The sequence below is a fragment of the Corvus kubaryi genome, unplaced genomic scaffold, assembly GCF_017639235.1.
Source record: "Corvus kubaryi isolate FWS band 111438036 unplaced genomic scaffold, C.kubaryi_AGA036_p1.0 71, whole genome shotgun sequence".
NCBI lineage: Eukaryota > Metazoa > Chordata > Aves > Passeriformes > Corvidae > Corvus > Corvus kubaryi.
The window spans coordinates 3847415-3872888 of record NW_024582059.1 but is presented as its reverse complement, the minus strand read 5'-3'; the positions used below and the strand labels follow the sequence as shown (position 1 = coordinate 3872888).

Sequence of the window (25474 nt, the reverse complement as noted above, 5' to 3'; positions counted from 1 at the left end):
TAGCTTTTTGAAATGTTTCTTTTTCACTTACTAAGCAATGTAGATATAGTCAACACACCCATATAGGGAGTGGTAATCTTTCCAATCCAGTCAGGAAAAGGCAGAATGAAACACTTCAGAGGTACTGCAAGCAACCCCAGGGAAGGGGAATAGATGTTCAGTACAATTCTGCCTGTGAATAAGTCACACAGGAAGAGAGATCACTGAAAGCTGATCAGTCCCTTAAGAAAGGTTGCTTAATCAAGAAAAACCATTGGATAGGGACTTGGGAGACTAAGAAATAAAGTAAGATTGTTAAAGCTGTTGAGTTTTGCTGTCTGACTTAGGGATGTCAAATGACAAAAACAGGGTCCACCAATTAATACGCAACTTTTTCAAAGTGCTCTGAAATTTTAAGGAATTTTCTATTAATGCCCCTAAGCTTGGACCAGACCTAAGTGTTTCTCTGGCAGTCAGAGAGAGGTGAAAGCTTTTCTGGCTTCTGTGCAGTTTCACCACGTATTTTGGCAGTGTTTGGCATCCTCTCTCTGTTATTTCCCACTGGGCCTGTGCAGATAAAAAGGACAGGATACAAATATGCTTGTTCTTTGACAGGCAGTAGAGCAGCTTTGCCTGCAGCATTTATGTTTGGCTTGGAGTTGCTGATCTGTGTTTCTCAGCTATAGAAATTGGTGCTTTCTGCCAGTTTATGCCTGAAGCAAGGGTCATTCCCTGCCCTCCCTTCCCAATAAGTTGCACTAACTTTTGTTTGTGTCCAATGAAGGACAGTGAAGCTGGTGATGGGTCTAGAGGGTAAGTCCCATGAGGAGTGGCTGAGGGAGCTAGGGTTGTTTAGCCTGGAGAAAAGGAGACTTAGGGATGACCTTATCACACTCGACAGTTATGTGAAAGGAGGTTGCAGTGAGGTGTTGAGTGGTCTTTTTTCACAGAATCACACGATGATTTGTGTTGGAAGGGACCCCTGGAGATCATCTAGTCCAACCTCCCTGCTCAAGCAGAGTCCCGTGGCACATGTTACTCAGGGCTGTGTCCAGTTGGCTTTTGAATATCTCCAGAGAAGAGACTCTACAACCTCTCTGGGCAACCTGTTCCAGTGCTAAGTCACCCTCATAGTAAAGAAATTCTTTCTCGCATGGAACTTCCTGTGTTCTAGTTTCTGCCCATTGCCTCTCATCCTACTGCTTGGCACCACCAAGAGGAGTATGGCTCCGTACTGTTTACATCCTTCCCAAGTAACAAGTGATGGGGCAAGAGGAAATGGCCTCAAGTTGCACCAGGGGAGGTCTAGATTGGATATTAGGAAGACATTTCTTCACAGGAAGGGTTGACAGGCACTAGAGCAGGCTGCCTGGGGGAATAGTTGAGTCACTGTCCTTGGTGGTTTTAAAAGTCGTGTAGATGTCATGCTTAGGGACATGGTTTAGAGGTGAACTTGGCAGTGCTGGGTTAATGGTTGGACTCGATGATTTTAAAGGTGTGTTTTGGCCTAAAAGGTTCTGTGATTCTGGTTTTTTTTTGATACATCCATGGTCACAGCTAGAGAATTATGTGGAAAAGCACATTTAGCACTGGGAGCAAACACCAGCTTGGCAGCCCTTTTTCCACCCATACAGGTTTATTGGTGCAGGTCTCTCCACATCACCTCAGCCATGACCTGGGCTGACCTGAAGTGAGAGAGTGACTCAGTTAATTCCCCGTCAGCCCTTTTGGCATCAGCTGCCACAATGGCTGAGCTGCCAAGTGCCATCAGTGCAGTGCAGTGCTGTCCTTAAAGAGGTCTCTTGGGAAGGGGATTGAAACTACAAACGCTTGTCAACATCAATTGGTAAAAACTTCAAGACTTACCAAGTCTTGAGCTCAGATAAATATTGTTATCACTAAGAGCCAGCCTCCCTTTTTCCTTTCTGCCCACACAGTGTAGGGTCAAACTCTGAAATCTTTACCCTCTTTTTATTCTGTAGTGATGCATAACAAATGCCACTGATCCAAACCAAGCCAGACAAAAATATGCTCTTATTACAAGGGACAAATTTGCTAGGAATGGGCTAGCACATAGTTTACTGTTTAGTTCCCAGGAACGCACTGTCAGCCCAGTCAATGCACTAATGCAGCAAAGCATTTCGGCAAAACAAATAAAAAGAAGGTGGAATCTGTGCATGGGCACTGCTCAGTGAGCTTTGTCAAGTAAGGTGTTTAACCATTTGGCTCTGAGTTGCCTTCTAAACTGGAGCCTTTTAAACTGTCTGTGTAGCTGCGGGGATGTGAAGTGTTGAGCAAAACTGGGCTTGGCTTGGGGAGGTGTGGGAGCCTGTTCACTGGTAAATTGGAGTTCTTCATCGTTCTCCTGTGAGGGAGGTGAACACATGGGGGAAGGGAAGCACAGGCTAGTAAAAGACTACACTTCTGCTATGAGTCAGCCCCAAAGGAATCTTAATTTTAATTTATTTGTTTTGGGTTGAGCTACCAGCTATTATGGGTGCAGCCAGAACCCGTGGGTCTGCAGAGCACTGTGCTGGAGGCAGGCTTGATCCCATCACGGGGACACTTTGGGATCCCTGAGGATCCCACTGCCACTGCAGCCGCTCAAGGTCCAGAGTAATGAGACATTTCTCAAGCCTCATCCCAGCTCCTGGTGTCTGTGTCTGAGTGGTTTAGACAGCACTTCTCTTCAGGGGCCCTGGAGATAGAGGCCATTCTTTGCCACTGGGCTACAAGGATGCAGAAGACGATACAGCAAATGAGCTGGGCTGACAGTCACTATGTGGCTGTGCAAGGGCAGATTTTTGTGTCTCTTAATGCTTGTAAACTTACTTTTCCTTTCCTTCTTTCCTTCTCTAGATTTCTCTTCCTTGCTGATAGCTCTGCAGCTCTCCTAGGTATGCAGTTTGTAGGAAGTTTCCTGCCCAGAGGACAGCTGTATATTGTCGTTTCTACGTTGTCATGCTGTGCAGGCATCTCAGTCAGAGTTTCACTGTGTACATCTTGCTCAACAAGTCCCAGCCTTGCAGCCTGGGGGATTTGTGTTGGAAGAAGCTTTTGCAAATTAAAAGTGCTATGTTTGCATGTTTCTCTTTGCAGGTACTCTGTTGTAGGGTAGAGGTGAGTACTTGTCTGCCACCTTCGTGCGCCACACCCAGTCGTACGCAGCACCATCGAGCTTTTCTTCTCCTGGGTCTGTGCTCCCAGTGATCACTTTCAGCACAGTCATGCAGGAGGTGATGGGGTACAGGCAGGAGTGCCCAAGCCTAGTTTAATTTTGTAAGGGACCTCAAGGGTCATGCAGCCCATCACCTAGTCTGTAATTTTTGTTTTCCCCAAACTTGCCAAGCCCCATCTTTGAAGCAGGCAAGCAGTTTTGCACTTGGAAAGCAGAGTCTCCCAGAGTTTGGATGTCCTAATGACGGGGAGTCATCTTCCTGCCTATACTTAGTGGTGGCTGGCGTCTGTGGGTTTGTTCTGGTGCCAAGAAAATTGAAGAGATTATATACCTTTCTCACCTTCCCTCTTGCATGAGAGCAAACTCAACCTGCCAGGGTTTTTTAATAGACATGAGGCAGGGAAGAGTTGTGTGAGCCTTTGTAAGGCATCAAAATATCTTTAAAAAAAAAAAAAATTAAAAGCATGTGTGGTTAGCACAGGTTGAAGAGCAAGATAATCTTTGAGGCCTTGTGAGATCAGCCACCTGCTGTGTCTGTTGTGATAGGTTTGCCCAGCCTGCATGCTAGAAACTGTTTCTCACTGTTACTTTGTTGGTGTTTATCATTTAATATGAATGCAGAAATCCTCAATCATTTAGGACACTTGCTTGTTCCCCCTCTCCCTCCCGAACTAAAGAAGGCTGAAAAGTAAGACTGTACTTAAGCAGAGGCAGCAAAACCTTTTCCTAATATTAAAAATGGAAATGGATTGCAAAAGGCAGCTGCATTGTTTCTTTGTCTTTTAAGGCAGAGAAGCATGTTTCCTTTTCATTTGTTAATTACAAAAGAAAATTCACCAAGGAGAGTCTTGTTAAACAAGTCTGGCATTGAGCAGGGAAAGAAAGAAAAAAAAGAAAAAGCTGCCTTCACTGACCCAACTCACTGCCATCATCTGAATTTAGTTTCCTTCAGCTTTTTGTTTCCACTCTTTTCCTCTAATTTTTTTGGTCCAGTATTAACAGCTTCAGGAAGGATGACAGAGCCCTATATTTTGCCCCCAGGCACTGCATGGAAACGACGATTTAGAAATTTAATCATCAGGTATGGACTTACTTCATGTGGCACACACTTGCAGCCCAGGGAGCCACGGGAGCAGTGATGCGTGCCCATTGCTGGCAGGCAGCTGCAGGGATTTTTAGTTCCCCAACCTTCTCGCTGCCTGTCTGACTTCCTCTTCCTCATCAGAGACAAGTATTTCCCCAGCCCATTTTACCTCTTTGTAAAATGTTTAATTTGGAGGAAGCAGAGATTTTTTTTTCCAGATAGACTAAGAAGCAGTGGGTGTGGGAGCATTTGGGATGAGCTCTCTTGCAGGATGCTGACCTGAAGTTGCAGAGACATCTCGTGAAGAGCTTTTGACTAGTGTAAGGAAAGAACTGCAGCTCTAGGTCTAAAACTCTGCCCCCAGAGACACCATTCAGAAAGCTCACAAAGTTTGCTGGGAAACCATCTAAATAGTGAAGGAGCCCAAGTGCTGGTGGGTTTGTGGAGCTTTGGATGCAGAGTTTTCCAGGACTGCTCACTCTCTCCGAAGTGCATTAGCATACAAGAATAAGCCATGCCAGGACATCAAGACATTATTCTGTCACTTTTCAGTTATATTAGCTGCAGGATGATTAGGTTTTGTACTAGGATTTTCACATTTTTATTTTGGCTGCAGGATGTATGCAGGAAGGGTGCTTAATGTGCCACCCCTATAGTTTAAACAACTGCATGGTTTAAAATGCTTTAGTATGCAATGGTGAGGAAGAGAAGCAGCTGCTTGAGAATGTTTTTGCACTGTTGCTCTTTTGGATCAGTGCAGCCACTAAATTCACATGGACACATTACCAGCTTTTACTTGGTCTCAAGGAGCTCCCAAACTGCATTTGCTTATTAACCCCAAATCCCATTGCTTATTAACACATCCTGTCATCAGTAGGTTTTAGAAGGTCTAATGGAACCAGTTCACGAGCCTTCTCAGAAAAGTGTCAGCCTAGCACAGGCTGTGAGCACCAAATTTAGCCAAATCATTTGAATATAGTTTTACTCAAAGTTTATGGTCTTTCTGTGAATGCAAATGTAGCAGTGGGGTTAAGTTTCAATTACATGGTGCCACATTCTCAGCTACTTACCTGTTTTGTGAGCAAATCCATTTTCTTTATTATTTAAGAGGTTAATTTAGTATGTTACTAATAGCAGTATTATCAGTAGTATTTAATTTTTATCCATAGTGCTGGTATTATTTAACAGGAGTGAGTGGGGAGTAGAAGTGGGATGTATTCTTCCCACCATCTAAGCAAACAAGCACATGTGAGACATGAATAAAGTGTGTTACAGTGCCGTAGGGAACTTGGCGTATATCAACACAATGTTTAAATACCGAGATAGAAGAACAAGGAAGCACAGGCTGATTTAAGTACTAATGACTGGTACGGTTGTGACTAAAGTCTAGTTAGGTCTGTCATCTGGTTTGTAGCCATGCTAATATCCTTGTTTTATTTAGGGCAAAAGCTACCAGGGGTGGGGCAGGATGAGTAGAGTGGCAGCTGTAACACAGATCCAGTAGTTTCCAGAAATGTGGATGAGAAGCTCAAAGCTGTAAGAATTCAATCCCCAAAAAAACAAACTTCTGCTACTACAGGCTTGATGTGTCTTTGAACAAGTCACCGGTGTTCTGTGAGATTGCTAAATGTCTGAGGTGGGGAGTTGCTGATTCTTTTTATTGATAGGGTAGACAGGTAGAGGGACTAAAACATAAACTGTAGGCTGAAATAAAAAAATCTGCAATGAATCACAAACTGGCTGTGCTTTTGCTTGGCCCAACCTGTTCTACCAACGGGACTGAAACTTCTGAGCCAAAACTTCGAGCATGAATGAATGTTGTTCCTTCTTGGCAAAAGACAGAGGACTCAAATATTTTTCTTCAGAGGTTTTTCTCTGTCACTTGTCCCTCGGTACATGGTGTCACCTTGGTGATTCAGACCAGCGGGAAGGACCAAAATGAAGGGCTGCGTTGGACATGCCCATGTGAGCTGGTGCACCCCTGCACTGTGCTGACCATGTGGATGTAGCAGCTTGGAGCCCCAAAGAAGCAAAGCAGAGCTCATGCCCAAGAACCATCACTGCTGGCTCTCAGTGCAGGTACAGGCTGACTGCAATGCAGCCCAACTGTGGCCAAGATGCAGGCAAACATGGGGGCATGTGTCTGTGTCGGTGGTCATTCAGTGGTGGTGCAGGTCAAGGGCTCTAAAAATACTTTTGTTTTTGGTGAGCTGGAGTCCCAGTGAGCTGGAGAAATAGAACAAAGTAGAATACCCCTTGAAATGGGGCAGAAGGGGAATCACTGGCATAGTTTCCTAAAACATGAGTAAACTTTCCCCTTGGTGCTTTCAATTCCAAGACTGTCTGCCTTTTGGAAAATAGGCTGGAGTGAAGTGTTGCTCCAGATGCAGAGTAGTTGTGGAAGTCTCTAATACGCGTTTGTAGCATGTGTACACTTACGGATCTCAAAGCAAGCTACAGCAACAGAAGAAGCTAAACCTAAAGCAGTAAACATTAGCAAACTGCTGTTTGCTCTAGGGTATCATGGAAGTGGAAAAACTTGTTGAATACACAGGTTTGCAGCTTTTTCTCTGGGCACTTAGGTTAGCTGGGTGGCAAATGTGCAGTTTCGTTGATCATTACCAACCTCAAAGAGATAGCATTTACCTTCCCGAGGAGAGGCTCATAAAAGCAGGCTACTGTTAATGTGTACTTAATGCCCAGAAACTGGAGTGCCCCACCCCCGGAGACTGTGGTAGGTGTTTAAATTGTGCAGGCTCAGCAAGAAAGCATCAAAGATTTCCCAGTTGCATGTGTGAGTTTTGTGATGGGGCCACCAAGTGCAGGGCAGTGAGGGTGACCGGTGCCTGGGTGCTGCTTTTGTTTGACTGGTGGGCTCTGGTGGAAGAGTTGTAAAGCACTGGAGCACCTCGGGGCATCCTCTGAGAGAACAGTGTCAAACTTTCTTCCCCCTCTCTTGCCCACCAAATCCTGCACACAGGGGCCAAGGGACTCTTGTATTCTTTTTGCAAAGGGAGTAGAGCATCCTTGAATGAGATACCAATATAAATGGGTTCATGTGTCATCTGATCATAACATGAGAGAAACGGTGGGCAGATACAGGAAGCAGATTTACTGCTGACTTTACAAGAGCCCCATGAAAGAAACGTGGTAAGCGTAGGTGATGAGCATGGAGAGTATTCTACTATAGCAGCCATGTGATACAGAAAGTAATGTAGGAGTAGCCTGGCTTTTGACTGGAACAGGTTTTTTTTTTACCTCTTTATAGGCCACCTGTAAGTTAGTAAACCTGCCATGGGGAGAAATTTGAGCAAAATCCACAAGTTACAGTGGTGTACGATCCAATTAAAGAAAAGAACAGGAAACAGAATATATTTGGAGATGTAAACCAAATTTTGGTTATATGACCTTTGGGAACAAACCAAGGTCAGGTAACTTACTGAAGTTCTCTACCTTCATGGGAGGCTGCTTCCTGTTTGAAAAGAATCTGAAGCAGTATCACTGACATGCTAACAGTCTTTCCTATTCATTTGCAGTGAGCTGGTTCTGCTTTTTATCCCTTAGTGACCACAGCCATTAAATTCTGACTGTTGATGTATGTGGATTGTTTAAAAATATATTCATATTTATGCCCTTGCTTGCTCCATTTGTCTGCCTGTCCAGAAGAGCTGGATGTCAATCACTGCTCTCTCCTCATAATGCTCCTTTTCCTTCTCTTGGGTCATGTATGCAGCCACTTCCACCATAGTCCAGATTCATCACCTTGTTTTTTCAGGATTGCTTTCCTTTTGGCATCTCCTGTCTTTTAACAGGTCCCCTCTGAGCAAGATTTAGAAGAGACTAGGACAGGCAACTCTCTTTGTATATGTAACACCTTAATGTTATACTTCCTAATCCGTTAGTAACCTGGTCTTCTTACACTGTGATGGAAAGTGAAATACTACTAAGCAGTTTAGTATCCCATCTAATTAGGTGACGGGGTGGCTAAGGGCAGAATGCAGTCAGTCAAACCCTTGTGGCTGGAAACAAAAACAAAGACTCCGACTCTTTAGTTTGGGAGAGCCGGTGGGTCGTGCCACCTGTTGAGAGAGACAGAGGGGCGTGTGCTGAGTGTGATGCTGTAGGCAGAGGTGGAAAGCCAGAACAAGCTGTCGCAACCATATTGCTGACAGGATAGAGATAAGCTACATTAATGCCATGTACTTTGTACTGCTTTGTGCCACTCCTGCTGCTTTATGCCGATTGTTTTGGACTTGTTCAGAAGTGCAAGTGGGATATCTGCAGGAAATGGCCAAAACACAGCCAGGCTGTGATATTTAGCTGAGGAACAGGTGTTGGTAATAGTACAGCTTTTGCTACATTCCTTTGTCCCATTTTTTCTATTACGGGTTTAGGAATGTCATCCTGCCTCTTAAATTTTGTCCACCTCAGATCCTGAAAATTCTGACAGTAATTAGAAAATTACTTCCACTGGTTTATTGCTTGCAGTATTTCTCATGGTGTTTAATATGCTCCTCAAAGACTTTTAGTTGGATTCAAGCCAGTGTGCCTCTACCTTTGCGTTTGAAAGGGTTTCCTTTAAAGATAGTGCCTTGACTGATTTCAGGTAAAGCAATTCTGGATTTAATGGAGAAGCTATAGGTCACAGTCAGTGACATGGGAATTGTGCCAGGTTGAAAGTACCCACAAATTTATTTGCAGATTATTCTGAGAATTGAAGCCTCCACTTGGAATGAAAAGCAAGAAACTCGTAAGCAGTAGTGAGGCGTAGTTCACGAAAATGTCATTTGGTAATGATAACATAACCAGCTAATGCTACTTTCCCTGCCAGTGGACATGTTGGACAAGTGGCAAAACATTGTGTTGAAAGGAGGTAGCAGCATGTAAATTTGCATCCTGGCTACTCTGAATTGCTTGCTGTTGCAGGTTCTGAGCTCTGCTGAAACACCTTTCTGTTTGTTTTGATCTGATTCCCAGTTGATTAAGAAGGAAAATGGCTGTTGGGCAGAGCTCTTTGTTTTAGAGTGGTAACTGAAAAGATTATGACAAGATTGCCCCATTTTTTTGTCTGGATTTTGCCAGTTTCCTATCAGTCAAGACTTAGGTCCAGGTTCACAGCATCATGTCCATTAGCATCCTTTGTCATTTGCTTTCTCATCCGTAGACAAAGGTCACACGTCCTTGAAGATTTTATTAGATACATCAAGCAGTCCTTGACATCATGCATCAAGAAGTACTATGGGACCAGTCAGAGCAGGCAGTTGTTCTCAAGATGACCTGATTTTTCTTCAGTATGGGTTGTTGGAAGATATTCTTTCATTTGCTTCTCCACCAGAATGTCCTTTTTTATGAGATCCATTTGCTCCCTTCTCTTCCACAGGTCGCCTGGGCATTCACAAGTTTTGAAAGCAAAACATTTTATTCCACAGTTCCATTAATGTAATATCACTGGTACTAGTATCCCCTTTTAATCAAAGCTAGGCCACCAAATGGTATTGCTGGCATGCTCTCATCCACGTATATGGTTTTAGGTCTTTAGGTGGGGAAGAGAAGTAAGTGTCTATCTGTCATGGTTTAGGAATGGTATGTCCCAATTTAGAATTCCCTCTAAAACCTGTGCTCTGTTCACTCGCTCCCCTCCTGGCCACTCCCCTGCTGCAGAGGAGAATTGGAGGCACCACGGGTTGAGATGAGACCGGTTTACTGCAAAGAGCAATGAGATAAGAAAACAAACGATAACAGCAACAATACTTACGACAGAGGGTACACGAAAGGAAGGATTCATACAGAAGACCCCCAGCAACAGACAGGACTGGACAGCTCCCTCTGCCATGCTCACTTGACCAAAAGGAACCCCTTCTCCCTGGAAGAGACTCCCTTCCCTCCAACCTGACAACACAGCAGTGACATGTGATGGTGTAGAATAACCCCTGAGTCTGAGCCATGCCCCCTCCTGGCTACTGCAAAATTAACCCTGTCCTGGCCGGAGCCAGGACAGTATTCTAAATTATTGTGCTTTTCAGGCATCCCCTTAGTTTGGTTTCCTCCAAAGCTCCAGGATAATTTAATGTTTTCTGGCACTGAAGGAGTTATGCGGTGATGCTTTCTATAAGGTGATCAACACGCCCTGGCTGTAAGGTCTTATTTGTGCATTACTTTTTGCTGTCCTGTTTCTAACATTGCGCTCTGCTTTACAGGAAAATCGTGCATATCTATTTTGGCTGAGAACACTCTCAGGGAAATCAGAACAGTTTTTATTTGTTTGTGTTTTGCAATCCACTGACGTTGTAGCAACATCATTTTCTGAGGTCATATTGCAGAAGGCTGGAAGGGAGCAATGTCTGCTGGAATGTCTTTTAGGGCGGATAGATAGAAAAATAACACACTGCTTACAACCCCTGCATTTTCCATGTTTCATTTTAAATGACGGCTTTCATTTTTGCTTAAATATGTTTTGAGATCCAACAGACACTACTTCCCAGAATGTTTACAAATTGCCTTTGCAATGGTAGAGGAACGTGAGCTTGCCACTGTGGTGCTGAGGCTTTCTGCAGGTGCATGGGCAAAGGCAGCTTCAGTATTCTTACTGATCTGTTACTTGAGTTGTGTTTTGTCTTGTTTAATAAAGAAATATCTATCTGCTAAGCAGTTTTAAAAAGCAGCGCTTGTCTATACAAATAACATTTTGAGTTTCTTCAGGGATCTTCCTAGATCTGAAGGACTTACGTTGATGTACTCCTTTAAGTGTAAAATTACAAAATGTCGTAACCATTGATTAATTTGATCAGATAAAGCAGATCAAAGGAGTAAGGCGGTTTGTAGATCTAGTTATTTTCATGCTATGTCTGTATGACATACCTCCACTAGCATCTTCATTAACTGCTTTCAGGTGAGAAGTGGGAGCAAACAGAATGACTTCAACTGGGAAGGATGTAGGTTAGTAGTCCCCAAGTTCACTTGCAGTAGTGTTCACTAGCTCTGTGTTTTTACTGTGGAGGCCAGAGGTTTACATTTACATTGATGAAATTCAAAGTGAAAGTACTGTAGCTTTTCATCAGACCTGCAGTGCCTATGACCTACATTAGCTTCTCTCCTTTCTGCCATCTCTCCACCGACTGCCTGAAAGTCTCAGCAAAGTCTGGAAAAACCTGTGGTGGGTCCATGGGGAATTGGGACACTAATTTGTCACCTGTTATAACCCCAAATCTTTGTCTTAAGAACTAGATATGTTGTCGGAGTGATGCTAATGGATTAAGCAGAGGCTCCCAGTGAAGGAGTTTCTCTTGACTACAGTGAGCTTCTGTAAAGGCTCTTCACAGGAACAGGGATGGTCATTTTTCCGGTAGGCTCCTGTGACTCCTCTGGGGCTAGATTCAATTCTTAGCACTGGCAGTGTAAATCTTGCAGGGGTTGTGCAAAAATATTTGTTAGATATGATCAGTGTCAGTAACAGTGAAGTCAGATGCCGCCCCTGGGATGTGGCCCATCCCTGGGATGTGTGGTGGCATTGAGGATGGGGTGATGCAGGCTTTGACTTAGGCTGACGCGTGCCAACTGGGTAGGAGGGTATGGTGTGGCTCTCCCCAGTCAGCCAACTCACTGGGCTGCAACTTCCACTGCTGTCTGTGTCAGGTGGAAAACTCAGGAGTGGCTGTTATCACAGCAAGCACACTCACCTGCTGTCTCCACTGGGTGGGTCCCCATTCAAAGCGTAAGTGGAGGAAATCTGGGGCAGAGCCAGAAGCTGATTTTCTTTCAGTGATAATTTTGGCAATTTGGTTTCAAAACCCAAAGTTTTGGAACTTGTTTTGGGGGTTTTTTCTGAAGTGCTTTCTATTTGAGAGGTTCTTTTCTCTTGTGACATGGCTGATATTTGGGGTTGCAGTTGATGAGTTTTTTACAGGAATATGGTTTCTTCCATCAAGCCTCTATGAGGCTTATAAAGAACAGGGGACTATGCTTCAGAGCTGAGTTTGCCCCGTCTAGCTGAAAAAAACCCCAAAATTGTTCCTGAATTTTAACTTTGTTTTCTCACCCCTATGCTGTTCTTACATTTTCCCATTCACAGAGAAAACAAGAAAAATTTGCTGCTGTTTTTGTCCCTAGCTGCGCACATTTTAAGTATGTGACTAATACTCTGTAACATGTTTTACAAACATGAGTGTTACAAATTACTGGCAAACATTTCAACAAAACAAATGCAACCATCAGGGAGGTGCAGGACATGAGCCACCTTCCCCCATGCCCCCACACTTCCGTGCCCTTGTTTCTCCTCTCTGTAATTTTAGGGCTGTTGGCTGCCCTGCCAACTCAGGAGTGGTTTCCTGCCCCTGGGTCTGACTGAATGCGGTGTGGGCAGAGGCCCAGGTGGGCTCAGCCCCTTGCTCCCCTGGAACACTGGTCATGCAAGTTGGCTGGTGGTGAGCTGGGGCTGTCTCCACTGGACCAGAGCAGGCTTTGAGGTGGTGATATACCACAAAAAAATAGTTGCTCTGCTCTTCAGAGCTTGCTGCCCCTGCAGCTCTCACCCTTTGCACTCTGACCTGGGCAGTGGGGGACCTGGGCTTCAGGCTGCCCCTCAGCTCAGCCGTTAGCACTCACAGAGCTGCAAGTCTTCCTCGTCTTCCATCCTTTCCAGCAACGTTGTGCTTGGGACAGTTCCCACAGCAGTCCTCCTGGCAGCCTCCCGGCCCCATGTTTCTTCCCTTTCTTTGGACTAAGGAGTTGGGGCAGTGACACATGTACTGTCTGGCAGTAATGACATGAATTGGGTGATGGGACCCCAGAGAGAAGGCACATGTGGGGGAATAACAGTCCCTGGCCCATATGTGTTCCCAGGGCTCTGACTTTTCTTCCCTTGCTCCCAGACAGGAGAGAGGTGCCTGGAGAGTTGCTCCAGCCTTTGGGGAAGCACAGACTTGAACATCCAACAGTACCTGTCACAAGGAGGCTGAATGGCCTTTTGAGAGGCAGGCTTTAGAAATCAAGGGGTCAGATGACTGGTATGAGATATGTCCCTGTTTATTCTCTGATAGCTTTTTACGTCAAAGACCATCATCAGTGAATCACCTACATGTGTGTGTGACTCTCATCATTGCTGTGCTAAATATAAATGTCAAAGGATATTGAGCTGTAGGAATAAATCAGACTGTGTTGGCATGCATGTATCAGACAGATCTTCCTCTTCCGTGTGTCCTTCTCTCTCCATTACAAAGGCTGCTACGGTCAATGGGAAGCAGCTGCAGAAACTCAAATCTAAGCCAGGACTACAGGTTATATTTTCATACACAGATCTGGCATATCCACACATTGGATCTCTTCTTGCCAGTTCTGTCAAAATTCTATCAGTGAAGAGAGAGAGAAAGATTTGCTTTGACAGTATTTCTGAGGTAGAAACACTGAGAGACTGAGAAGCGTTTTCACACCCTTTTTTATACAGAATGTGTGATTTTTAAATAAGTACCAGAGAGAAAGTAACTTTGCCAAGGCTACCAGCCCTGCTGGCTGATCTGTGGACATGGGTGTGGTGTGGGATTCACATGCGTTCAGGTTAAAGCACTTCAGTTAGACTTTCAAGTTAGCAGTTTCAATTATAAACACAAGTGATTGTTGTTATTTTCTGTTGAAAGCTGGGAGAAAGGAATAGGAAATTTCCCTTATATTTCATATAACCAAACATTCTTTTATTTATCTTTTTTTTCAGTAATTTTTTTTTTTTTTACATGAGTAAAATGGTGATGAAGAAGGCCAAAAGTAAAACATCAGGAGTCTGAAACTGCCTATTTACTTTCCAGCAGCACTCTGCTCTGGCAAGTGGGGATTTTTTAACCCCTTGTGCTCCCTTTACAGCATATGAAGGAGTGGTAGTGAATTTAAAAATGAGCTTTGAATGTGCAAAGTAAATACGTCTTGATTTAAAAAAGCTTTAAGAATCCTATAGAATGTAGAAAGAGGAGGCTAACACCACTTTACTGCTCCCCTACTGAATGCTGTTAGGCAGATAATCCTGTATTACATGATGAAAGATAAACAATCCATGATGAGGTTGTCCTTTGGGCATTTCTATAAAGACTTTCTTTGATGATTAAGGAAAATCCTGTGGAAATAGTCAATTTTATAACACACACACACACATATATATATACATATCTGTTTCAGTTTACTCATTAACATCAGAGAACTCTACAATAATGACTCAGTCTGCTATTTTCAGGGGGAAAAATGGCAGCAGTGCATCTGGGCTCAAAACTACCTCCTTCAGCAGTACTGCAATATTCAGGGTTATTTCACTTTGCATCAGAGACAGGGGATGTCTCACGCTGCTGCACATGAGGCTCACCCTCAGGCTTTGGCCCCTTATTTTAGAGTACTGCGATAATTCTAACATGTTCAGCATTTTATAAATAAGTACTTCTGAGGGAGTCAGGATGTCTTACTCCTTAGCCATTTGTTTACCATTGCTTTCCTCTTTGGATTATTTGCTGTCCCTTCCCAGTGTTGTGTTTTCCTGCCTGAGGCTTGGGTGGCTGATCTGTTCTTGTCACTCCTTGGTGCCTGAGTAGGCTTTCCTGGGTGGGACTTCTGGCTGGAAATGAGGAGAAGCTTTGTCCCTGTCTTCCTTTATCATCCTCAGTTTCTGCCTCCCTCTTTTCAGTTATACTTTTCCTTTTCCTCTTTCCGGTCAGTTATACTTTTCCTCTTTCCTGTCTCTGTTCCTCTGCCATAGGTTTGCCCATGGATGCAGGAAGCACCCTTCCAGGGGTTCCAGCAGAGAAAGGGCTTCAAGCCTCCTTGCCTTCCATGCTATCCCAGCTTCATATCCATCTCATGGCTGCCAGCTCCCCTCATTTGCTGCCACGCTTACTAGTCATCCTTTCTCTTCTCTTTCTCCCATCATGGCTCCCAGCTTCTTCCTGTCCCTTTGCCTCATGATACAGCCACCTCTGTGCTTCTGTCCTGGAAGATCTGTCTCACATCTTCAGCCTGTAGCCCCTCTTGCCTCCCTCTCTTGTAGTAAGCCTAAATACAGCTTTTTATAGGTTCTCCAGAAACCTATAAAGGGGGAAAGAGCTGGCAACTTTTGTCAGAGGAACATGGAGTTGTATTCAGTAGAGATAGTACTTAGTCCCTGAAGTCTGAAAATGTAGGAAGGTGGGAGACAACTGTGAGAAACAGAAATGCCAGAAAAATGTGGAGGATTTGGCAGCCCTGTCTTTATGTCTACTGCGTTACCCTGCAGAACAGAATTGAAGACAAACATATGAATGTGCTAACATTTAAGTTATTGGATGCAAGTCTGTTACCGAATTACTTTGAGGGATTTTATTTTTTTACTTCCAAGGTTAATTTTTTTTTGCCATTGTTCTGCTCTATTTAGTTTCTCTTCAGCTAATAGTAAAAGTTACATTGCTCCAGAACAACTCCAGACCTCCATCTTTCAGAATGCTTGTTCGATATGTTACAATCCGGTTTACACCCAGAAAAGCAAGGAAAGTTAAGTCTCTGTGCATAAACTGGAAGGAACTTAGAAGGCTCAAAATATTCCCAGAAACGAGATTAAAACCAAATGAGGTTAGACATTGATGCCAAAAAATTGATGTATTTTATTTAATAGTAGAGAGGCAAAGAGAAGGAAAGAGAACAGAAAGAACGAAATAGAGAAAGAAGTGTGTGGGCGAGGTGAGGGGACAGGGAGAGGTGACAGGGGTTAGGTGGAAGCAGATCACCCCTCCGAGGGTCCCAATGACGTCTCATTGCTCCCCTCCATCTGCTCTGCTGGTGGTGAGGGTCCCCCATTGCCGCCGTGGCCACGCCACCACACCACACGCCGCCACACCACTCGCCACCATACCACACACCACCACACCACACGCCACCACACCACTCGCCACCATACCACACGCCATGCTGAAGAGTGCAGAACTCCGTGGATTAATATACACTTTGGGCCAGGTGGGAATGCCCACGTGCCTCTCTTGCAGGGGCCAGCTTGACACTGTCCCTTGCAACACTGAGGGTCTGTTGCATCATCTCTGGTGCTCTGGTGCAGGGTCTGGGCACCCCTTTGAGGGGGGCCCCTGTGATGGGCCGTGTCACCCCCTTCTGCTGTGGATAAGCTTCCCCCACAGTGAGGACCCCTCAGCTGGGCTCCTCTGCACAGTGGAGGATGGGCAGTCACTGCACCTCTGACCAGAGCCTTTTTCCCAGATACCCAGAGCCTCTCTTCCCTCCACCCTTTGGTGCAGGAGGTCTGTTTGAGCCTGGCAGCTGATAGCCCTGGGGCTGTGGTCCTCATCTTGGAGGTGTTAAGCCTGTGCTCAGTGAATGTCCCCAGCCCTGAGCTGTTACTTCATCTCATCTTCATCAGCGAGCAGTGTAAGGCCTCAGTCAGGGCCCCATCCAGGGTGTGGTAGTCTTCTTTGCAGCTTTTGTAATACAGTTTTAAAAGTCTTTCAGGAAAATGTTTAAGTCATAAACTATAATATTTCAGTCTCTGACACGATATTACTCTCCTTTGACTAAAATCAATCAGATCTAATTGAATTCTGTCAGATTGCCATTGCTTTGTGTCACTATCCCAGGACCAGACTGTAGTCATGAATCTTTGGGAAAATCCATCATAAAAACACTGGTAGGAAACTGGTTAATACCAGTCTAATGCAGTTAATCAGATTATCTTAAGAGTACATACCTCTGCAACCCCTTTGTAACGCTATCATCTGGCCTGCCAGGTTCTTTTAACCATTTTTATGCTGCAAAATGGGGAAAATTCAAAGTCCTTTGAGTGCAAAAAGTAGCAAGCATCAAAACAGTGATGATTTCAAAATCAGCCTAATCATTATTCAGTATTGTGCTTCCCTCTGATGGGAGATAATACTACTGTGTCCCTCCTTGTCTGAAACTGCTTACAGCTGCTCTCTGCAGTTCACATCATGTGTGCAGTCAAATCTTGCCTTGTCTGCCACTGCTGATACAAAGCTGCATACTCTGGGAGTACAATTTACCATCATTGTCAATAATGCTGTACTCATTACAAAGCTCTAAAGTGGCCTAAAATTTTTTGGTTCTAATTACTGTAATGTAACTATTGACCTCAATAAACTGACTGAATTCACAAAAGATAGTTTCACTACTAAGAAGCAAAGTGAAATGTTACTTGGTGTAGATATATAGATTATCTGGCTTAGGAAGAACAGGAGACAAGCAGAACATAGACCTGAACTGCTAACTCATTCAGACTGCTTTTTTTGTCTTGAACTGGAACTGAAGTTGAACCATTACTTTGAAGTCTCGGCTGTATTTGATCTAGAACTGAACTGTTTCCGGCTTGCCTTCCTGCAAAGTGTCTCTAGCTCATGAATCCCAACATCCTCCCGTGCCAGCCTGCATGGCCTGTGCCATGTTGACAGCTGCATGGCAGCACTGTGTTGCATTCTTTTCCCCTGCACGACTTGGAATCTCATCCTGCACTGCTCTCAGTTGCTTTGGAGATCCTTGCATAGATCAGTGCAAGACAGACCTTTCCTGACTCTGGCGTGGGGGATTCACACTGCAGTGCTGTGAAGTGTGGGTTTGCACTTCCCTCATGGTGTGGAGCTGCAGGGTCCCTCCTGTGTGGCACCTGCATGGACATGGCTCGAGTAGCCGTATGTGTGTACGTGTATCTCCATACCTTGTCATGTGCATTGCTGTCTGTCTGCACTGAGCGCTGCAAGCCCAGACTTCTGTGGGATTGAAGGGGCAAAATCAGGCCAAGCAGACATCTCTCCCAGTGCCCTGGAGCAGCCTGGACAGGACTGCAGATTATGGGTCCATCACAGTTCCTTTCCTTCCCTCACCCATGCCCAGGCGGCAATGGGCTGCGTTTCACACCGCTGCTGAAAAGGCTGCAGAGGGAAGGAGATAGGAATGCAGTCCAAACTCACACTGAGAGCTTGCTTCTATCTTGTAACCCATAAATCTTGTCTAAATAGTTAGGTGGTTCAGTATGAGCAAGCTTGAGGTTGTTCATCGTTACCCAAACTGGTTAACAAATATTTAGTGATGTCCAGCCTAGCTAAACTGCAGTCATGCTATCAGATTGGTGATTCTGTCCCTTCCCTGACCAGTGAAGTAAAAATGAATGCTTTTTTCTGTATTATGATATGAATAAGGGCCGAGGCTTTGTGGTTTTCAAAACCTGGTCATGATAACCATTGCCATGGCAATTCGGCCATCTAAATGCACAAGGTGAGAGGGTGCGGGCTCTGTGGTCATCCTGGTCTTCCTGGGGCTTTTGCCAGCATGGATGCTAAAGCTTACCCAGTGGACCACAGGCACTGGGTCCTCCCTTCTCAGAGCATCAGGTGGATTTTCGTGCAGTTACCTGTGTTTTACAACACAGAGCTGTAAATACATCAGTAGAAGCAGAGTTTCTAAGTTGGCAGAAAATGGCATGCTGCAGAATGCATACTGATACGCTTCTGTCTCTTTGGAGTTTTCTCTTTTAGCTTTCAAACTTACATAAAATTCAATTAATTTACCTCGATTGAAGGTTGCATGTGCTTTCTTTGTATTTCCAGTCAGATGTGCTACAGCTTTTCTTAGTTTTTCTGAACCTTCCAGGAAGACCCTTGGCCATCAAGGGTCTCGTGATCCATTACCAGCTGCCTTGAGGTGGCACAGGCACATGCTGTGCTGTGCCACTCTATGCTTGGCCCTCAGGATCGTGCTGTGCTCTACAGATTCCTTGCCATGGGGTAACCTCAGCTGGCCAATCTTAAGGGAAGAGCCTGGAGGTGGCACTTGGGTGATACCAGTAGTGACACCACGGCACATACTTGTCTTTCTCTTGAGGTGAAGCAACATACTATCATTTAAACATCCAGTTGAAAATCCTATGAAGACCACCATGTGGGTCTCTCCCAATGGGAAGCCTGGGCAGTGTGCCATGCCCTGATCATAGGCCTGTCTGCTGCTGCTGCCCTTGGGATTCCAGTGTCAGAAGGAACTAGAGGTCTTGTAGCCTGCTTCTGTCTTTTCCATGATGTTGATGAAGTAGTTAACTTTCTTGAGAGTATTTGTCATTCTTTCTTGGGGTACAGTAGGAACCAGAACCTGGTGCAAAACCATAGTCCACCCTATATTTGTGAATGTAATGATAAATAATGTAGGGAAAATTCTATTCTTGAACAGATACCTTTCCAGTTAGGCCACCATTAATAGTGTACATCATTAAGTCTTAGTGTAATACTGTGTTGTGTGGGAAGGAATCCCAGGCTGAGTCCATTTTTGACCTCTAATGGATGATTTACAATGAGTTATAGTAGCAGAGTTCAAATGTTTGGTGATTATTGCTGAGCTGAACTACTATCAGACAGTTTTAAAAATAAAACTTGCAATTTGAAGAGTGTAATTGAAGTTCCTTAAGAGAGCCCTGCTTGACCATTCAGCAAATGCACTGGATTTCCTGAACCAGCACTCATGGGCAGGGCAATGCCACCCAGCATGGTCCTGCTGCTTAATGGGGCTATTGACCTCTCCTCACTGGTTCTCTGCTTCTTGTGGGGTTCATCATGGTGTGTTGCAGTGCTCATGATCTTTGAGTGTCTTCTTAGAGGAAACAGTGGGAAACTAAATTGCCATATAGGGAGGATTCTGCAGGAAACAAAAAATTATATGAAAAAGAGAAATGAAGTGCAAAATGTGATCAACTGGTTCAAGTACCAGCTGTGTTTTGCTTGCAAAAGTGTGTCTGGGCTCTGCAATATCTATTCTATTCCTCACAGAAGTTCAGTGTTTGGAAACTGACAAAGAATGGGAGCCAAATTTGTCTGTCATTTTCCAGAACTTCCCCAGGGTCAATTTTGCCTGCACCTGGCCCTGACTGTATGCAGGCATGTAGTTTCATATGGAAATGATAAGCTCAGCTGGGATGCAGGAATGCCTCCAAAAGAGTTTCCTTTTAAGGAAGCACACAAGCCCTTAGCAGTGATGTCCGCATGTGACTCTGCTGTGTATCTAATACTAATTAAACACTTGACAGGTGTTTTTTGGTTTTGTTTTGCAGGAAGAAATCATTCCTCTTTTCAGCTCTGTACGCTGCCTTTATATTTGGTGGTCGGCACCTAATGAACAAACGAGCAAAATTTGAACTGAGGAAGCCGCTAGTGCTCTGGTCTTTGAGCCTCGCCGTCTTCAGGTAGGCACTTCTTCACACCACCTGCCTTGGGAGAGGCCCTGAAGAGGTTTGGGGTTCTTCACATACAGCAGCACTGCTAGTGTGACAATAGGCTCACACAGAAGTGGCATTTCTTTGCTTCTGCTGTTCAGGGTTGTGTCCTGATCCACTCCTTAACACTGAAATGATCCCCTTTGACTTACCAGATCACAGAGCATTTGAAGAGGGGAGAAATCAATAACTCTCTTGAAGAACAAAGGTGAAAATGAAGGAGGACATGAGAAAAAGTGGTTATCATTGCAATACATTTACCATGCAAGCTACAAATGGAAATAAACACATTAAGATGTTAGTCTTGTTCTCACTTACTAGTAGTACTATGTTTATATGGGGTGTGTGCGTGTATATGGAATATTTAGTCAAGACTCTGATCTCCTTTACAGTGAGGTAAACCAAAACTCAGTGCTTTGATGACAGGTAAATTAGACCACTGTAATCGATATCAGGAGCTGACTTCTGGTTATTCCATCACAAATTGCTTGTGACTGTAGCAAAAAGGTGGCTCCACAGGGAAAGGCTGCTTTTCAGTAATGCACATCTCTTGGCTGTGTGTTGACTCCACACTGAGTATGGGGAATGTCATGTTCAGGTTGTTGGTAGTTGCTGAAGTCAGAAGCAAAATTGACCAACCTGAATTTCACTTTATCTGCTTAATATGCTAATTTTTAATGTGGCTGAAGTTAAATGAATGAACAAACAAATGCTTATAAAAGTAGCCCTTACAAACACATGAACTTTGGTACAAATTACTAGTAATAGTACACAGATGACCTCAGGATTTTCCTTCATTTCAGTGACTATTGGGACTGTAAGTTAAAGCTCATTCAACAACATACAGACCAACAAACCGTTATCAAACACTGCTACCTGTATCTTTCTAATATCAATATAGTAATTCCTGATTATATTAGTTCACAGCTACATAAAACAGGCTTGCTTACTGAGCAGGTGTGAATGATGCATTATTTTTCACAGGATGGGAATAGTTTTTGCTGAGAGACTCTACAGAGTGAAATAAAGCAGGAATGAAGAAGTTTGGCTTTTTTCATGGCTTTTCTTTCTTTTCTCCAAAATTATATCACCTTGAAACTTTCAAAACACTGGCGTATTTCTAATAGCTAGGACATGCTAAAAGGAGAACTTTAATTTGGCTAGGGTTTAACAGTTCATCAACACGATAAAGAATATCTCAGAGCAGACAAAACTTTTAGCGGTCTGGATAACTTTAAGAGCAAGTTCTAACACTGTGGAAATTTGTAGTTTTCATTTGCTTGCACTTGGTGCTGTACTTCTGGCTGTGTGTCTGACATCATTTTGCTTTAAGGTCCTGTAAGCAATTGTCATTGTTTGTTTCAGAAATGTCTGAATCCCAGCAGCTGTTGAATTGGTTCCTAGATGGCATTTCATTTGTGGATCAGTTTGTAAAGTGGTTTGTTGCCAGCAGGATCCCAGTCCTGATTGCACTTTCCTATTGAATGTGGACACTAGGAACTAGCTGGCTTACACAAAGCATTTGTAGTTTAATTCTCAATTTGAGGTGGGGAAGCATGATTTTGGAACTCTCCTTTGCAGAAGATGTTTAGAGCAAATTTAAAAATTAAATTACTTTCAGATGTGTCTGACATTCACAGTGTGGGGTTTTTAAGCAGTTTCACTAGCTAATTTCCTCCCACAATCACAAGATCGAGGCACTGATCAATGAATAGCATGAATTTACACTACACTGTCTAGATGGAATTTGAAATTAGCACATTCCTTACTTGCTAATTGGAGTTTCCCATCATAATCATATGAAATAGCTAACTCATGGCCAGCATGAGCTGCTGAGTGGTGCTGGGTGATGTGAAAAATGTGGCCTTCATGTTTTGAAGGTACAAGCAGCCAGGATCAGTCTGCCACAGAGATCACCTCAGTGCAGGCACTCAAGGTGAGCTCTGATTGTGCAGATAAGAAGCATTGGCCAGAAGGGCACAGTGAAGACAGGGATTCGCAACTCCATAGTTTGCTTCCTCCATCAACTCAAATAGCACCATTCAGGGACAAGTGTTCCCCAAGTGCTGCAGAACTCACCCTTTCCTCTGTATGTTAGGAAAAGAGGAAGCAGAGTGGAGTGGGTGTGTGAGATGTTTGGCCTGCACAGAAGTACTGTGCATTTACCCTGCTGGATTTGCAGTTGGCATCAGTTGATTATGAAAATTATATGACTATGCTTTGCACTTCTGGGGTGCTGAGTAGTGTGCAGAAGAGTGAAATAGGGAAGGGGGAAAACCAACCCAAAATGTTTGCAGTAAGACAGAGCATGAAACCTTTGTAGCTTCCATAGCAACATGCAATCCCATACAAAACCCCTTGACTTCTTGCCTGGAAAACAGGAAAAATGGCAAAGAATTCATTAAAATGTGAGACAAAGACTTCTTATAAAAGTGTTCATTGGAACATCCATTACCTGGTGCTTCAGCACCACTGTTCTTTCTGGGGCCATCGATCACAGCCTTACTGACTCTCTTAGCAAGCAGCACTGGAAATATTGTTAACTTTCCAAGTAACTTGGATTTGGTTTTTTTCTGGCTCCTGTCATAACTGGGTGTTGCATTTATACATTCGTGGTCTGAAAGGCATTCCTGCTTCCTCCAAAGGTCAATTCAGATACATTTAGAGGACTGCAGACTTACTATGGATCCAGGAAAATGCTGCTTAAATTTCAAAAGACTTCCTCTTTGGCTTTCTGGGAAGCTAAAATGCTATGACTTTTACAATACCTTGCAGAAATTCTAAGTAATATATTTGTCTGCCATGAGTGGTTGTACTGAGGGAAAAAAGCCTGCCTGGAGAGCCCTCAGTATTCTGCCTCAAGGTCATTGTGAGGCTTTTTTCTGGACTCCTTGTTTATCTCCCTTTTAGCACTCCTACCATTTTACCTGCTTCAAATATCCTCAGAAATAGTAACACTTAGCAGAGGCTGAAAAGATGTGTTTAGGGCTTTAAAAGAAAAGGAAATTGCCTGCCAGGCAATGACATGGTCCTTCTTCAGAATGTATCCTGTATGCCCTGCGCTTGCCAAGATCATTTAAATGTGGTAGCTGCTACAGTAGGAAACTTGCCACGCTTATAAATAAACAAAACAACTACACCACCCTGCTGAGCTTGCTGAGCATTCAGGAGCCCAGTCAAGAGCGAGTTTTGTGTCAACACTGGCAGCCAGCCGGATTCCTGAGAAAAAAAAGCAGCTTTATTTCCCTTTGAAAGCATTGACTAGTTTTGAACATTTTGTCTCTGAAAACTTCGGTGGGAGCAATGACAGTAAATCTTGCTTTTCACTTGGAAACCCCTGTGAAAACATCATCTCCTGAAATCTTTTGCTGAGAAATCAGTTTGAGATACTGGGGTTGCTGGGCTGGTTTGGTTTTTTGGTCCCTAGCAGGTTTGTTGACTTGTTTAACTCATTGAAGATTTGTTCTGTTTTGTTTTTGTTCTATTTCAGTTTGTTGTCTACACTTTAATTAAGTGTGTTTACCCAGCCTGGTTACATACTGAGGTCGTGAGGGAGCAGTCCTGTGTTGCTCTCTGTTAACAGGAACCTGCTTTTTAGAAAGACACAAAAGGTCTTTCTTCAGTCCCATATGACCCCAAGGAAACCACTGCCGTTTTACCTACACAATCAAAGTGATGGTCAGTCCTGTATTTCTGAATATTCCTTGGTGTTAAAAATCTGCAAAACACATCAAACCTGAATTGCCAGTTTTATATTTGTGACACTTTGAATGTAAAGTTGGGGCCATTCATTGAATGTCTTACTTGGAGTCTATCAGAAGTGTCATGCTGGCATCAGTAGAAATCAGCAAAGCTGAGGCCAGGACTCACAGAAGGATACGAAGTCATTAATTCATGTTTTCATTACATCTCAGTTGGATTTTTGTAATTCCTTCTATAGGCCAAGGAGTCTGTGTATGGGTAGCATTTCTATCAAGGAGCTTAAACGTGTTTGATTGCCTTGTCTTCACAAAGGACAGCAGCATGGCACCGTTCTCCTGCGCATCCTTTAGGGGCTGACAGCAGAAGTTTCAGGGTCAAGGCTCTAACTAATAACAGGAAAAGGTTGTCTTCCCTAGGGAGCTCTGGCATGTCAATACAGGAGGCTAAGAAGCTAAAACATCTAATGGGAGGCAGTCATTTGTAGGCAGAGGCTAAGCTTGACGATGACTGGTAGGTGCAGTGAGAGAAGGAATATCTCTTCATCTAGCCAAGCCACACAACTGAAAGGCTCTTATCATCCCCTGAGATCACTTAGATTCTAATCCAAACCCAGCCATGCTTTGTAGCAGTGGTGGAAATGAGTAGATGTCAGTACAAGGTTTCCAAATGTCTTTCTTCTGGGTAAGCACTTTCTCTAAGTAGTAGAAATGGTATCAAATGTAGCTAAAAGGTCGCTAGCTGCTTGCCACAAAGCTAACCACGGCCTCAAAAGTAAAGTATTCCCACAACAACAGGTCTTATATTTGAAAGACAAACCCAAAAAGACTCACTAAAAGAAGGTGACTCACTTTGCCTTTACGGGGCTGGTGTTGACTGATCTGTTACTGGAAGCACAGCAGCACATGTAGAGGGGTTTGCACTCATTCCACAGAGGGCTCCTGACAAGGTAGCCTGAGACAAGCCCTTATGTGAAGAGCTCAATTCTGAGCTGAATTAAACAGAAAAGACAAAACATACGTTTAAAGAAAAGATTTCAGTTGCTTGGATTTGTGACTCTGAAATACATTCTAGTTATCATGCTTGTAAGTAGGAAAATCGATGAAAGATGATAGAGATTTATGTCCCCTCACAAGAGCTGCTATTCACAGATACTTGCCATGGAGATTTAAACACAACTTAATTTCATATGTTGCTGAGCAACCCATCAAAATCTTAAAATACTCTGAAATTTTATAAGGTCCTGACAGTACATTCAAAGAGAAAATTAATTACTGAAAAGAGGAATGTTTGCCAAATAACATTAAAATTAATAAGCAGTATT

The 25474-nt window shown here is 43.8% G+C and overlaps 1 protein-coding gene across 3 annotated transcripts in view; it reads left to right on the top strand.

Moving 5' to 3' along the window:
- Positions 1–25474, top strand: part of ELOVL6 (ELOVL fatty acid elongase 6) — a 77325-nt gene that overhangs the window by 30981 nt on the left and 20870 nt on the right. For all 3 annotated transcript variants that reach the window (XM_042049579.1, XM_042049578.1, XM_042049577.1), the window contains one exon: positions 20290–20421. In XM_042049579.1, the coding sequence (XP_041905513.1) occupies positions 20290–20421 (132 nt within the window). The remainder of the gene's footprint in view (positions 1–20289; positions 20422–25474) is intronic.